Source organism: Macaca nemestrina, chromosome 1 (genome assembly GCF_043159975.1).
Source record: "Macaca nemestrina isolate mMacNem1 chromosome 1, mMacNem.hap1, whole genome shotgun sequence".
Classification (NCBI taxonomy): Eukaryota; Metazoa; Chordata; class Mammalia; order Primates; family Cercopithecidae; genus Macaca; species Macaca nemestrina.
The window spans coordinates 209,608,807-209,624,682 of NC_092125.1; the positions used below are offsets into that span (position 1 = coordinate 209,608,807).

The 15,876-nt window shown below is 42.8% G+C and overlaps 1 protein-coding gene across 7 annotated transcripts in view; it reads right to left on the reverse strand.

Annotated features, from left to right (window-relative positions):
• Positions 1 to 15,876, reverse strand: part of LOC105494450 (NIPA like domain containing 3) — a 60,004-nt gene that overhangs the window by 35,000 nt on the left and 9,128 nt on the right. For 6 of the 7 annotated variants that reach the window (XM_071098584.1, XM_071098583.1, XM_024796773.2 and 3 more), the window contains exon 2: positions 865 to 933. In XM_071098584.1, coding sequence (XP_070954685.1) covers positions 865 to 933 — 69 coding nt within the window. Of the gene's footprint in view, positions 1 to 864; positions 934 to 1,170; positions 1,308 to 15,876 lie in introns of those variants that run through there. The other variant, XM_024796772.2, reaches the window with a different exon arrangement.

Here is a 15,876-nt window from a genome sequence, read left to right on the forward strand (position 1 = left end):
TGTTAGCAGGTATCAAGTCTTATTTGGGTTTCCCAGAAGCAGTCCCTGAGACAAGAACGTGGGAGCAGGTAGTCTGTATGAGATGATTCCAGGGAGCTCAAGTAAGGGAGGGGGAAAGTGAGGCAGGGAACGGAGATGAAAGGTGGTTCATGAGCGAATTAGTCCCGTGGGCAACTGGGGCTCAGTCCCACAGGGGACCCTCTGAAAAACCCTGTGAATCTCACCTTAGAATCATCCTAGCAGAGGATAAGAGCCTGGGCCTTTTATTCCCTGCCTCCCACCCCTCCTGGCAGAAGGCAGCCTCCAGGGGCATTAACTGTCCCACTCCCCCAGTGCAAACCCCAGTTGTGCCTGCATGCCAGTAGCACCAGCTCCCTGGTGCCCCCATGAGAAGCTCATTAGCTATCAACTTGCTCCACACCACAGCTGCTTGTGAACTCAGACAGGCCAAGGGGACCTGGAGGTCAGTAGGGGGGTCCCCAGCAGCTATACAGGGCATCCCAGAGGCTTGTAAGTAATGAACAATGCTGTAATTCGAGTTGAGTTTGACAAAACTATGGTAATTCCAGCAGCTATGTGGCAAGGCAAAGAGAGGATGATACCAGAGCCAGGGAAGCTAGCAGGAGGTCACTGCAAAGCCCAAGGAGAGATGGTGAGGACCTGGCTAGGAGAGTGAGGGCAGGATGGAGTGGGGCCACCAAATCAAGAGAAATCCTGGAACGGCCCACAAGGTATTGTCCCAGGTGCAGCCCAGGGATAGAGTAGGCAAGGCCCTGCAGAAAGGAGGCAGCTGGACCTGGATAAGACACCCTGACTTATCTGCTGTGTCTCTGCCCCCAGACAGTGCTGGTGACTGAAACTTACCTGGAGGTTAAGTGCAATGCTGACCACAAGGTGCCCAAAGATCGCCAAGAGGGCGCCGATCAGGTTTTCCTGTAAGGAAAGTTCACAGGAGTAGACATGATTTGGGCACAAGCCAGGGGGCCCCAGGACACTTTTGACACTCAACCATTTGCTGCCCCAAAACAAAACCAGAAAAACAGTATCAGTGACAAAGCCACATTCCAGACCCACAACTGGAATTTTACTACTCCAGGTTAATCTGGCTGCTTTGCTAGTTTATAAAATGCTGTCCCGAATTGGATACTTTGGTGGCCCAATCACACTGACCTGACAAGGTCGAAACCTGCTGTGCTATTCCCTTTAAAGTATTAACTTGCCGGCCGGACACGGTGGCTCACATCTGTAATCCCAGCACTTTGGGAGGCCAAGGCAGGTGGATCACGAGGTCAGGAGATCGAGACCATCCTGGCTAACACGGTGAAACCCCGTCTCTACTAAAAATACAAAAAATTAGCCGGGCGTGGTGGCGGGTGCCTGTAGTCCCAGCTACTCGGGGGGCTGAGGCAAGAGAATGGCATGAACCCAGGAGAGCTTGCAGTGAGCCGAGATGCGCCACTGCACTCCAGCCTGGGTGACAGAGCTAGACTCCGTCTCAAAAAAAAAATAAAAGTATTAACTTGCCATCATCTTGTGCAGAAAAGCAACATTCCAAAATCAGAATTTACAAGAGAAATACAGGCCAGAGAATACTTTTTGCTATCTTGTCAACAGAGTCTTCAATTTCCCAGAGGGATTTCAATGAAACTCTTTTAACTGGCTCACTTGCTTAGGGCATTTTCAATTATTCAATTTATAAAAAGTTAATTTACATCACCTATGAGTTAGGTTCAGACTTCCTGGCATGGAATTCTTTACTTTATAAAATGAGTACCAAACACATATTCATTGTAGAGTAATTAGGAAATACATATAGATAATAATAAATTAGACAAGGTAGCATGAGAAAAAAATGAAAAATAAAAATAACAATAACACCAAAACCATAATAGAAAAGTCACCTTTAATTCTATAACCCAGAGATAATGACTATAAACATTTTGGTTCTTATTCCTGCAAACATTTTCCTGTCCATAAATCTACATATCAATGGAAATGTTAATGTACTTTATAAAAATAAGATTACCATCTGTTTTATAATCTGTTTTTTTATTTAGCATATTATGAACACATTTCCCTGTCAGGCATACCTAATTTGTCATTTTTATTAAATGTCAAATAACTCATTATTTTTGGATGTGTCATGTTTTATATCATAGCTTTGCTATTACTGGATATTTAGGTTGTTTCCTTTATTATTAATTTTTCATTTAATTTTACTGTAGACTCAGGGGGTACATATGCAGGTGTGTTACATGGGTATACTGTGTAATGCTGAGGTTTGGGTTTCTAGTGAACCCATCACCCAAATAAGTGAACACAGTACCCAATCGGTAATTTTTCAACTCTCGCCCTCACCCCAACCCTTCCCCGTTTTGGAGTCCCCTGTGTCTATTATGTTTCCTTTTTAAAAAACAATGCTGTGATTGAAGAGCCTAGTGCACACATTTTTGTGCATTTGTCTGGATTAGTCCCTTGGGACAAATTCTTATAAGTGGAATTGCTGGGCCAAAGTGTACTAGCATTTAAACCACACTATAGTGAGTCCCCAGTACACCCTTTAGCCTTATTCCACCACTGGACACCAAGGAATGCTCTATGCTGGCCATTGCTGCATCCTCCTTCCCAGCATGTTCTCTTCCCAACCCCAGCTGGCTCCCCTCCCTGGTGAAATCCTGCCCATTCTTCAAGGCATGGGACAGGCCCTAGGGAATCGGCAGTTAACAAGACAAACAGTCCTCCCTGTCATATGTTCAGTCCATCTGGAAAGACAGATAACTAGCAAGCTGCCCCGCAGTGGCCAGAGCTGGCCAAGGCTTCCTCCTCAGGACAGAGTCAGCAGTAATAGTGAAGTCAATCCTCCCTCGAAGCTTCCCTCTCCTAGATCGCGGGGCTTAGAGAGCTGAGGGCAGGTCTTCCCTGAGAAGGGGCAGTTGGCCAGGGACAGGTGAGGGCAGGAGGACTGAGAGGGAGGCCCACCAATTGAAATCACCATGGATAGTTGTCCTGAACTTCTCTCCCAACAAGGCTCAGGGCTGCCACAGAAGGGAAAAACGTGAAGCCAGGGGACTCCAGTCTAGTCCCAGCTCTGCCATCATGACCTCACCACATCTGAGATGTGTCCCCCACGTGGAAAAGGTCAGAGCTGGGAACTGATTCTGACTCATCTGATGAGCAGCAAGATGGAATAAAGCCACCTGCAGGCAGAACATGTCCTTCCTGTAGGATCACAGGATCTCAGAGCTAAAAGGCTTGCTGGAGACCTGCCCAGCCAGGGTTTCCCCAGCCGAGTTCCCAGAGATGCTAATGGGGTTCCAAGGCAAGCAAAGCACCATGTAGTTAAAGGCAATGCATCCTCTACCCACTGCTGGGAGGCCCCCAGAGCATGTTAGAGGCTCTCAGAGGAGTTTCTCCTTGTCTCACTCAGGTTCTCAAACTCATTTGGCTCTAGAACTCTTAACTTGGAATCCAGCCATGGGTGTCTGGAGTAAGTATCTATGACTCTCACTTGACCAACATTTTAATCCTTTCCTTTTCTTCTGATAAAGGGCACCCTGATTTTGCTGGGGAGGACTCTTCTCCACCCCCTCCACATTGGACACAGTCTTATTGGAACTGTCATTCCCAGTGCTCCATCTTCCCTAGACACCATGGCCCAAGTGTGAACCAAGCCAGGCAGGCCAGAATCTCTTTCTCTGGGATCCAGATCTTGGACTGAGAAACACAAAGGCTGAAGAAAGGCTGGCTCCCTTCAGCCCAAGGTGAGGCCCGAACAAATCATTAGTTGCTGCTCCTCAGGACCCTGGAGCCATCCTCGCTCTGGACCTTCCTGAAGCCAGGAACAGTCCGGTCTCTTGCTTAAGAACTTGTTTCTGTTACTTGCAACTAAAAAGCTCAACAGAATCAACACTTTGGGGAAAAGCAGTTTGGGACATATTTATTATTAGTCCAACTTCTCATAAACATGAGTGAGGTTTTTTCTTCCCCTTTCTTAGAGGCATGGCTTTGGTGGACAAAAAAGGCAATCTGCTTTTCTTTTGTAAAAAGAAATATGTTATTCAAATTTAGTTTTTTGAAATAAAACCTTACCACAGAACTAATTATTATAAATCTAACAAATTATATTTACAAATATAATGACTCTTAGTTTCAATATTTTAATGCTCCTTGCACACAAAAAAATTAGCTTATAACTTTCCATTTAAAAAGTCAATTATAGAACATCTGCTTCTGGTAAGATAGAGTAGATGCACTTTTCCCTATTCTTCCTGCTATGTACAACTAAAACCCTGGTCATCACATATAAGACAAACATAAGGCCAGGCATGGTGGCTCACGCCTGTAATCCCAGCACTTTGGGAGGCCGAGGCGGGTGGATCACCTGAGGTCAGGAGTTCCAGACCAGTCTGGCCAACTTGGTGAAACTCCATCTCTACCAAAAAAAAAAAACACAAAAATTATCTGGGTGTGGTGGTGGGTGCCTATAATCCCAGCTACTCAGGAGGCTGAGGCAGGAGAATCACTTGAACCCAGGAGGCGGAGGTTACAGTGAGCCGAGATCGTGCCATTGCACTCCAGCCTGGGTGACAACAGCGAAACTCTGTCTCAAAAAAAAAAAAAAAAAAAAAAAAAGACAATTCTGAAGGCAGAGAGAAGAAGGCAGACAAGCTAGAAAAGAATGGCATATGGTGAGCTTCTTGGGTATTCTCTATTCTTTTTGCCTCATACATCCCAAACTTGTAGATGAAGCAGCCAGCACTCTGGAAATACCAACAGGGGCGGAGCAGGGAAAACAAAAGCCGCAAGAAAAGCCTCCTCTCACTACCAAAGGACAAGCTGATGGGAAGCTTGGCAAGAAAAACACTTTTAGACAATAACCTCCAAACTCCAAACACCACAAGGAACAAGGTACCTGTACGTCTGAATGTTTGAGCCAGCTATCCCCTAAGTTTATATGTTGAAGTCCTAACCCCTAAGGGGATGGTATTAGGAGGTGGTGTCTTTGGGAAGTGACTAGGTCATGCAGAGGAGCCCTCATGAATGGGATTAGTGTTCTTAAAAAAGAGGCCCAAGGGAGGCTGCTCGCCCCTTCCATCACGCGAGGACACAGGGAGGAGGTGCCATCTATGAGATGGCAGGCCCTCACCAGACACCCAATCTGCTGGTGCCTTGATCGTGGACTTCCCAGCTTTCAGAACTGTGAGAAATACATTTCTGTTGTTATAAGCTACCCAGTTTATGGCATTTTGTTACAGCAGCCCAAATGAACTAAGTCAGCCCCCCAACTCCCCTGCTGGGACTATCAGGAAAGGCTAAGTAGGGAGCCAGTCCTCCTCCCCATGGTGTCAACGGAGAGCACACAGAGAGCCTAGACTTCTACCTTTGATGCAGAAAAGTTTTAAATTTTGATGAAGTCTAACCTATCTATTGTTTTCTTTTGTTGTTTATGCTTTTGGTGTCATATTTTGTGACAATAATAGCATCATGGGTGGGGGAGAGAGATGGAGCTATATAGGTGCGACATTTCATGTACTACTAAAATTAAGTTGGTGTTAATCTGAACTAGATTGTTATAAGTTAAGGTGTTAATTGTCATCCTCAGCACAATCACTAAAATAACTCAAAATACATAGTAAAAGAAATGACAAGGGAATTAAAATGGTACACTACAAAATATATGTATTTAACACAAAAGAAGGCAGCAACGAAGGAACTGAACTAAAAGAGACAAAAACTGTTGCCTGATTTAAATGAACACCTTTATTTCCTTCTAAGAATTTTATAGTTTTAGCTCTTATATTTAGCTCTCCAATCCATTTTGAGTTAATTTTTATGCATGGTGTGAGGTGGGAATCCAATTTCATTCACTCTTTTACATGTGGCTATCCAGTTATCCCTGCACTATTTGTTGAAAAGACTATTCTTTCTCCATTGAATAGTCTTAGCATCTTTGTTGAAATCAATTGATCATAGATGTATGGGTTAATTTCTGGACTCTGAATTCTATCCCATTGATTTATTTGTCTGTCTTTATGCCAGTACTATATTGTTTTGACTACTGTAGTTTTGTAGTAAGTTTTGAAATCAGAAGTGTGAGTTCTTCAACTTTATTCTTCTTCCTCCAAGATTGTTTTGGCTATTTTGGGTCCCCTGGATTTCCATATGGATTTTAGGATCAGCTTGTCTCAAGGTAGTTCCTACAATTTCCCTTGGATTTTTTTCATTGACTTGTTGGTTATTTAGGAGGATGTTGTTAAATTTATACATATTTGTGAACTTCCCACTTTGTTTTTGTGAATTTCCTTTTGTGATTGATTTTTAATTTCATTCCATTGTGATCAGAAAACATACTTCGTATAATTTCAATCTTTTAAATGTAATGAGACTTGTTTTCTGTCCTAATATGTGCTCTATCCCAGAAAATTTGTATTTTGCTTTTGTTGAGTGGAATATTCTATGGATTTCTGTCAGTTCTAGTTGCTTAACAGTGTTGTTCAAGTCTTCTATTTCCTTGCTGATCTCCTAATTATTCTATCCATTAGTAAAAGTGGTGTATTCGTTATTCAAGTCTTTGGCTATTATTGTCTATTTCTTCCTTTGATTCTGTCAGTTTTTGCTTCATGTATTTTGGGGCTCTGTAGGTGCATATATTTTACAATTGTTACATCTTCTTGATGAATTTACCCCTTCATCATAATATAATGTCCTTCTTTGTACCTTGTAACAATTTTATCTTCAAGTCTATTTTGTTTAATATTAGTACAGCCACTCCAGCTCTCCTTTGGTTATTGTTTACATAGAATATCTTCTTCTTTTTTACTTTCAATCTATTTGTGTCTTTGAATTTAAAGACAATCTTTTGTAGCACATACTTGAATGTTTTAAAATATATATTCTGCCAATCTCTGCCTTTTACTTGGAGAGTTTAACCCACTTACATTTAATAATAATTAGTGATAAGAAAGGACTTCTGTCATTTTGCCATTTGTTTTCTATAGTCTCTTTTTGTTCCTCAATTCCTCCATTACTGCCCTCTTTTGTGGTAGATATGTTTTCTAGTGTACCACTTTAATTCCCTTGTCATTTATTTTGCTATATATTTATTTTCTTAATGGTTGTGCTGAGGATTATAATTAACACCTTAATTTGTAACAATCTAGTTCAGATTAATAGCAACTTAATTTTAGTGTTATATAAATCTTTGCTCCTATATTATTCCATCTCTCTCCCCCACCCATTATGCTATTATTGTCACAGATTTCTTAATTCCTTTTAAAACTTAATCATCTGATATGGGTAGACGGAATTCTGCCTTCCTTTCATTTAGAAATGATATCTAATTGGAGTCTCCATGTCTCTCTTTTCTTTCCCAATCAATAGAAGGAACTCAGTTTATGTTTCCTGAATACATGACTTAATCTAAGCACAAATCAATGGCAATAATTGAGAGAGTGCTGAGAAAAAGGTGGAATGTCAAAGGAGGAATTTACTCTGGGCACCAGACTCGAACTACTTGGCTTAATATTATGTAGCAAAGGCAGTATGGAAGGACCATAGCTAAAATTTAGGCTCTCAGACTTTCAGCCCGAGTTTTTTTTACATGCCTGGCCTGCTCTTCCAACCTTCACATGGCACCCGGCCTAAGGCAGAGCATACCCAACCCCCTCAACCAACATTTGTGGCTGAAGAGGACTGCAGAAGGCAACCTACAACGTACAGTATTTTGTGGAAACTAAGAGGACATCATAATCCTAAGGAATTGCTCCAGCACAATAAGTGTGTGGAGTGTGGTTATTCAGAGGTTAGGCTCTAGAGTCAGGCAGACCTCACCTTGAATCCAGCCTCTGTCCTTCATGACACTGTGACTTGGACATACCTTTGGGCATTTGTTTCCTCAACTGTAAAATGGAGTTATTAAGGATACTTACTCCTCAGGGCAGTTGCAAGAATGAAACAAGATAAACCCATGGAAGTAACAAAGCATGATTCCTAGCACAAGTCAGAGGGCTTACGGATACAGATTTCTTTACTATGGGGCTTCTCAGAGGCTTCGATAAATACCTTCAATAAATATTAGCTATCATAGTTAGATTCAAACATCATTAAACAATAGGGCATCGTGAGAACCTCCTACGTGTTAGGCACATGCCAGTGGGAGGTGATCGGGTTTACTAGAGAGAGCTAAGCCTTTGGAAACTGACAGACTAGGCTTGTTGTAAAGATTAGAAATCATGACAACAATGATAATGATAAACTAACATTTATCAAGCACTTACTATGTGCCAAGTATTACTCTACGTACTTCAAACATACTAACTCATTTAATCCTCATAACAACCTTTTAAAGCAGGTACTATTATCATCTAATTTTCCTCAGTGAGGAAGCTGAGGCACAGCGGGTAAGACATAGCTAGTAAGTGGCTGAAGAAGGATGGGAACCCAGGTAGTCTGACACCAGAGCCCATGCTCATAATTATTATGTCAAACTATGTAATATATAAAGCTCTATAACAGGCCTGGAACAGGGTAGGTACTGAATAAATAGTAACTGTTGTTGGGAGCTGGTGAATTGGTTCTTGACCCAGTGACTCCCAGGCTAGTACAGAATACAGACACTTAAAATATTACAATCTGGCTGGGCGTGGTGGCTCATACCTGTAATCCCAGCAGTTTGGGAGGTTGAGGTGGGCAGATCACTTGAGGTTGGGAGTTTGAGACCAGCCTGACCAACATGGAGAAACCCCGTCTCTACTAAAAATACAAAATTAGCCGGGCGTGGTGGTGTATGCCTGTAATCCCAGCTACTCGGGAGGTTGAGGCAGGAGAATCGCTTGAACCTGGGAGGCGGAGGTTGCAGTGAGCCGAGATTGTGCCATTGCACTCCAGCCTAGGCAACAAGAGTGGAACTCCATCTCAAAAAAAAAAATTACAATCTATTAGAGATGGGCACAGGAAGTACAGAGAAGGGAAGAATGGCACTACAGTCATTTGTTCCTTCAGTGCCTAGTTTGTGCCATGCCCTGTCCTTGTCATCACGTAACATACATTGAACTGACTATGTAATCACATTGTGGTTAGTGCTACACAGGAGACGCACAGGGTACGCTACATGACAGGGACCTGACCTAGTGTTTGTATTGGGGGGTGGTCAAGAAAGGCATCCCTGAAGAATGATTTCTGAAGGGAGGCCTGAAGACCTGGAGTGGTAGGGGTGGGATGGAGAAAGCCATTCCACAACGCATAGGAAGCTCCTGAGGTGGGAACAAGCAAGGGAGGGAGAGAAAGATGGCTGGTGTAAGGGGAAAAGACTCAGGGAAAAATGGGATTGGGGAACTGATTAAAGGGAACCCCCTTTAATCCAGTTTTAAAAGGGGTCCAGGGAAGATGGAAAGAAACCAGAGAAGCCCTATTCCAAGACATTGGACCTGGACCTGGGCTTAGAGAGGACAGGGAGGCTCTGAGTGACGTTATTAGGACTATATTTCTAAAAGAGAAATCATTTCACTTGAACCCTTAGAGGTCATAAAATTAAAAAATGAATAAAATAGAAATCAGGGTTGCAAGGACTAGAAGGCCATCTTCTTTGGACTGAGGCCAGAGATTTTCTTCCACGAGGTGATGCTGACAGTTTTAAGGGACTTGATCACCTATCTTCATGTCCCTCCATGTTCTTTGCTAGCTTTTCGTTATGTTCCGCTTTCTCATTTCACCCTTCACAGCAGCTTTTTCCCATTTGATCAAAGAGAGGCTTGTCCTTCGTTTACCTTAGAATCTGACTCTGGTACATTGCCAAGTTGTAAAACCACCAGGAAGTCAAGGGGAATTCTGAAATTTTGTTTCCCACGTTTCTTTGGTGATAATCAAGATGCTGTAACACCCATTCCAAGAATGACTTTTCTTCCTTCTGTCATCCATATTCCTGTTAAGGCATGACACTGGAATAGGATAGTTTGGCCCTTGTTGGAATATTCTTAAGCCAGAGTCTGGTTTGGCCGATGTTTGGACAATAAGGACTAGCTTTGTTAATTAGGTTATATTCCAGATCTGTTACATAGATTGAATGAGCTAAATTTGCTGCTCTAAGCTTTGACAAAAATATATTCAAAGTTTGTTATAAAATAAAATCATTTATACTTGAAATATATGTACAAATACTTATATACTATACTACATAATAAATGTAAAAATATATGTGCATTAAAGTGTAGCATAAGCAAAGGTATAGTAAAAATAATATTTCAATTTCCCTGACCCGTTCTAGATGTATCAGGTTAACACAAGGTGTCTTTAGGTGAAAAAAGTTACAGGCATAATTGATAAGCCCTTTTGGTAAACTTCACAGAAATTGTGAAAGCAAAACAAATCTTGTTGTAAATTAGGTGCATCCAGTACTTTGCTTTGAACAAAAATGAAAGTGGCTCTAATCATATTGTTAGCTGATGAAAATAGTTTATCAACGTGATTTTTAGCATGTAACTTGGAAAGACTTTAAAGAATTTAGTGATACTGGAGCCTAGCGTGGTGGCTCATGCCTGTAATCCCAGCACTTTGGGAGGCCGAGGCGGGTGGATCACTTGAGGTCAGGAGTTCAGGACCAGCCTGGCCAACATGGTGAAACCCCATCTCTAGCAAAAATACAAAAATTAGCCAGGTGTGATGGCTGGCACCTGTAATCCTAGCTACTTGGGAGGCTGAGGCAGGAGAATCACTTGAACCTGGGAGGCGGAGGTTGCAATGAGCCAAGATCGTGCCACTGCACTCCAGCCTGGGCAACAAGAGTGAGACTCTGTCTCAAAAAAAAGAAAAAAAAAAAAGAATTTAGTGATACTGCTGTACCAACACTCCTTCCATTCTAGGTACTTATACTAATGTGAATAAAGTTCTTAGCACTTTAGCTATGGGAACCAAAACTTGCAATAGAATGGATGCTAAACTCTACCTCATTCTAGCAATCAGTAATATTTATCTTGAATACAGAAATTAATTTTTAAAGAAAGCCTCATTCTTCTCATTCAGATATTCATTTCTAATACACTGTTTTTTTTGCTTAATAATCATTGTAAAACTTTATACGGCATTAACAGCTTTCAGTCAATCATACCAATAAAAAACTCTTCTGATCAAATCAACACTTATGAACTTTATATCCAAGGAAATTTTAATAAATGAAATTTCACTACCTATTCTACATCTTTCTTATACAGAAGTATGAAAAATTTTTCACTGGGAGGCCATCAGACTGAGGCAGCTGTAGGGCCTTGGGTTCCTATGTAAGCAAACTGAATTTCAGTGTAACCAGTAAAATGAAACTTAAGCATAACCAATCAAAGCATCAACTAACCTCTAACCTGATAGGGACTTTCCTCCAATCAGACCCAAATAAGGCAAGCACCTATCTGTAGCCAATCAAGCCATTTCTTTGCTTTGCTTCTGCACTCAACCTATAAAAGCCTGCTGCTCAGGCCACTAAAGCAGAGTTCTCTGAACCTCTCTTCTGGTTCTGAGTGCCTGCCTGATTCATGAATCATTCTTAGCTCAAATAACTCTGTTACATTTCATTTGTCCAAAGTTTTCCTTTTAATGGAAGTATGGGAGGAGTCCACAAAACTTTCAAGTATTAAAATACACAATTTTGGAATAAAATTCTGAGGGAAATAGAATGGAAATACAAATTCAAGGAGAAAAGGGAATGATGTAAAATTTCCAACACTTAAAGAACAGCTTATATATTTTTCAGAAGGCTGATAGTGGGTACTGAATGGTCTTTATACCAAGGGCTTCAGTTAAGAGTATCTAACAGTTTTAAAAAATACCAATGTTTACATTTGGCAGAAACGGTTCAATCCATTCTCCTGCCTCAGACTCCTGAGTAGCTGGGACTACAGGCATGTGCCACCACGCTCAGCTAATATTTTTTGCATTTTTAGTAGAGATGGGGTTTCTCCATGTTGGCCAGGCTGGTCTCAAACTCCTGACCTCAGGTGATCTGCCTGCCTCGGCCTCCCAAAGTGCCGGGATTACAGGCATGAGCCACCAAGCCCAGCCAATACTCAACCATTTTTGATGCATAAAGATGGTAGTTTCATATTAGTTTCAAAAGCTACCTATAACTGGTAGCTATTTTATTTTTACCGCAAGGGACCAAGATGAGATGGCCTTGGATGAATGGTTGACTAAATCCACAAGGATTTAGTCTGTGAAGGTGTTAGCCTGAGAATGTGTTAATAACTCACTACTGGTGGAAGTGCAGAGCTGCAAAAGGGCCGAGGGAGGCCACTGTGGCCACAGAGACAAGTCAGGGAGTGTGGCAGGGAAGGGTGGGACCCAGAAGTGAAAACTATAAACCTCACAAGGGTGAACCCATCTAGGCAGCAAAAACACTGGAGGCTAAAAGGTTATGTAGGGGCCAAGGGAAGACTTCCCCATTGCCCTTGGAAGGTTCGCTGAAAATCGACTGACGAAAGGCAGATTAATAGGAGAAAAGGCGTATACATTGATTTGATCATCATTTTATGTGACATGGGAGCCTTCAGAGTGAAGACCCAAAGACAGAAGAGAAGCTGTCATTTTTAGTATGGACGGCTGTGTAGAAATATGATTGGACAAAGGGGCCTGATACAATGCTGATAGACTGAGTGGGGAACCCAGCCAGGTGTGTCTGTTGAGATTCTTCTCGGCCTCTCTGGGCAGCATTCCCTCCTTATATGAGGCAGGATCCTCTCTGGAATGGGGGTCTTCTGACCTATGATCAGACAAAGTAGGTCTGATAATTTCCTTATGGCCAATTTTTACAAAGAAAAGTGGAAGAAAATTGGAGTAATATTTTAGGTTGTATAGCTGGCTTTGCGGAAGGGAAGTTCTGATGTCTGTCTCTCTCTCTCTCTTTCTTTTTAAGACAGGGTCTCACTCTGTCACCCAGGATGGAATGAGGCTGGAATGCAGTGATGTGATCTCAGCTCACTGCAACCTCCATCTCCAGGGATCAAGCCATACTCCTACCTCAGCCTCCTGAGTAGCTGGGACTACAGGTGCATGCCATTACACCCAGCTAATTTTTGTATTTTTAGTAGAGACGGCGTTTCACCATGTTGCCCAGGCTGGTCTCGAACTCCTGGGCTCAAAGGCCGCCTCAGCCTTCCAAAGTTCTGGGATTACAAGTATGAGTCACCTCAGTGCCTGCAGGGATTCTGGTTTCTATGACCTGCCTTGGGGAAGAGGGACTGTAGTTTCTATGGCTAGCCTGGTGGAGAAGAGGGGCCAGAGAAAGGAGAGCAAGAGAAGGTCAGAGAGGAACTTTTGCTTCTGAGGCTTTCTTTTTCGGGTGTGGTTTTCTGATCCCCAACACTTAGTATGATAATAAAGGCTGGTATTGATGGGGCACATGGTGTGCTAAGCCCTTTCTGTGCACCCTCCTCTTAGGGCCACAAACAACGCTATGAGATGGGTGTTACTATGAATCCTATTTTTAGCATCTAAGCCTGACTTCCAGCCTCTTGATGATAATTACTCCTCCAGACTGTCTCCATTGTGTTCTATGAAGTGTCCTTCAAAGGTGGCACAGTCAATTAGGAAAAAAACCATAATCTTATCAGTGCTGCATTTCCACTAAGGACACAGGTGGCTGAGGTTTCTTTTAAAAGCCATTTCCAATAACATGTGAATGTCCACATGTAATAACCAGTTAGAGACAGACATGATTAGCAATAGCCTAATATAACTCCACCTAAGCGTTTCAAAGGGTTTCATCAACATTAATTACGCCCCCAAACCCTTGTGAAGTGATGACGGGTCCAATTTTATGAGCATTCAAGGACAGGCCAAGAAGTTGCCACCAGCCCTGGGTTACATGGCTTGTACACACACCTACGAGACGCCCTGCAGTGCCTGACATAGGGCAATGGAAAGCAAAAATGACTCCCGCCAGCAAGCCCTTCCTCCAACACTCAGGTTGGAAACCACAAATGTGGGTGCCCAGTTCTGCTGCAGGGAGGGAATGGGTAGTGCCTGGCTAGCTCCCACCTCTGGACCCCACTGGCAGCCTTCTCAACCTATTCTGCTCCTCTTTTTGCTGAGGAACCACACTGTATGTCTTCATTGGGGTTATTTTAGAGGTGGAGCGTTCACAAGTACACGTGCACGGTTAACCCAGAACAGGGATATTCCACCTTGGAATCAGTGACTTTGTCCCTTAAGCAAAGACACGGCGCAAAGTGGAACATATAGTTCCCAGCTGAGAGGCAGGGGTGAGAACTGTCTTGGGCGGCCCCAGGCTTGGGCACTGCCAGATCAGGTTAATTCTTCTGAGGCAACACCCAATCAGGTTCCCAACTGTTTATCAAGTTGACAAGGCAGAGTAGAATAGACAGTGTCGATTGAGGTGGAAGAGAGGGAAGAAGGCAGGCAAATATCTCAGGAGCTGCTCCCGGTGGAGATCTGTTATCCAAGAAAGCCCAAGACTCGGCCAAAGTCACGGAATAAGCGACTGTCAGGGTCTCCCCACACTGCTCTGGTCCCAGTATTTTATGGGTGAGGAAGTATGAGGCCTCCCAACTACCAGGAGCCTTATATTTAGGGTAACTATATACCTTCCAAATAGGGAGACTCCTCGGATCACGTGAGGTCAGGAGTTCAAGATCAGCCTGGTCAACATGGTGAAACCTCGTCTCTACTAACAATATAAAAATTAGCTGGGCGTAGTGGCACACGCCTGTAATCCCAGCTACTCAGGAGGCTGAGGCATGAGAATCATTTGATCCTGGAAGGTGGAGGTTGCAGTGAACCAAGATCACGCCACTGCACTCCAGCCTAGGCAACAGACTGAAACTGCATCTCAAAAAAAAAAAAAAAAAAAAAAAAAAAAGAAGACTCTGAGAATGAAAGGGGGCTCTATTAACATACATAGGCATGAGGCACAAACCAGGACCATGGTCACTCTACCCATGCTGCAGTCTCTCAGTGGGGAGGGTTACTGGCAAAAGAAGAGCTACTCACCCCAGCTATGCTGCCCATTGACTGTGTGGCCATGGGCAAGTTAATTAACCTCTCTGTGCCAGTTTCTTCACAGGTAAGATGGGGTTATAACAGTACCTATCTCATGAGAGATTTTGTGAGGATTAGCACAGTTCCTGTCCTATAAGTAAATAATGTTAGCTGCTTTTATTATGATGATTACAATAGTCATTGTTAATTGGTTATGAAAGGGTGGCTAAAGGACCTATATTTTATTGCCAGGAAGACTGACAGAGGTTTCATGGATGAAAAGGTGATACTTGCGCTGGAAGGCTGGGTAGAATTTTCCAAAGGCAGAAGCAGGGAGTGGTGCAGGCAGCTTCAGTTTGCTCATCTGTAAATTCCAGTCATTCTCATAACTACCCTAGAGGACGGGTATAAAACTTACCCACAGAGGGGTTACATGATTTTCCCCAAGTTATAATGCTAGAAAGTAACAGAGCTGGTGCAGAGAGCTATAATCACTGTGCACTCAGCCTGGGCCACACAGGAGACTCTGTCTCCCAAAAAAATAAGAAGAAAGGTAATAGAGCCAGGGTTTGAAGCCAAACCTCTGATTCCAAAGGCCATGCTCTTAACACTCTGTTGTATCTCTAATTTTGGGTCGAATTCTGTCTTGGGAGTAGACACTTGTGAAAATGTATCTTCCTCACCTCCCTCTTAGATTATAATCAGGGACAATCTGTCTTGATGATCTATATCAGGGTGTCCAATCTTTTGGCTTCCCTGGGCCACAATGGAAGAAGAACTGTCTTGGGTAACACATAAAATATGCTAACACTAATGATAGCCGCTGATGAGCTAAAAAAAAAAAAATCGCAAAAAGTCTCATAATGTTTTAAGAAAGTTTATTAATTTGTGTTGGGC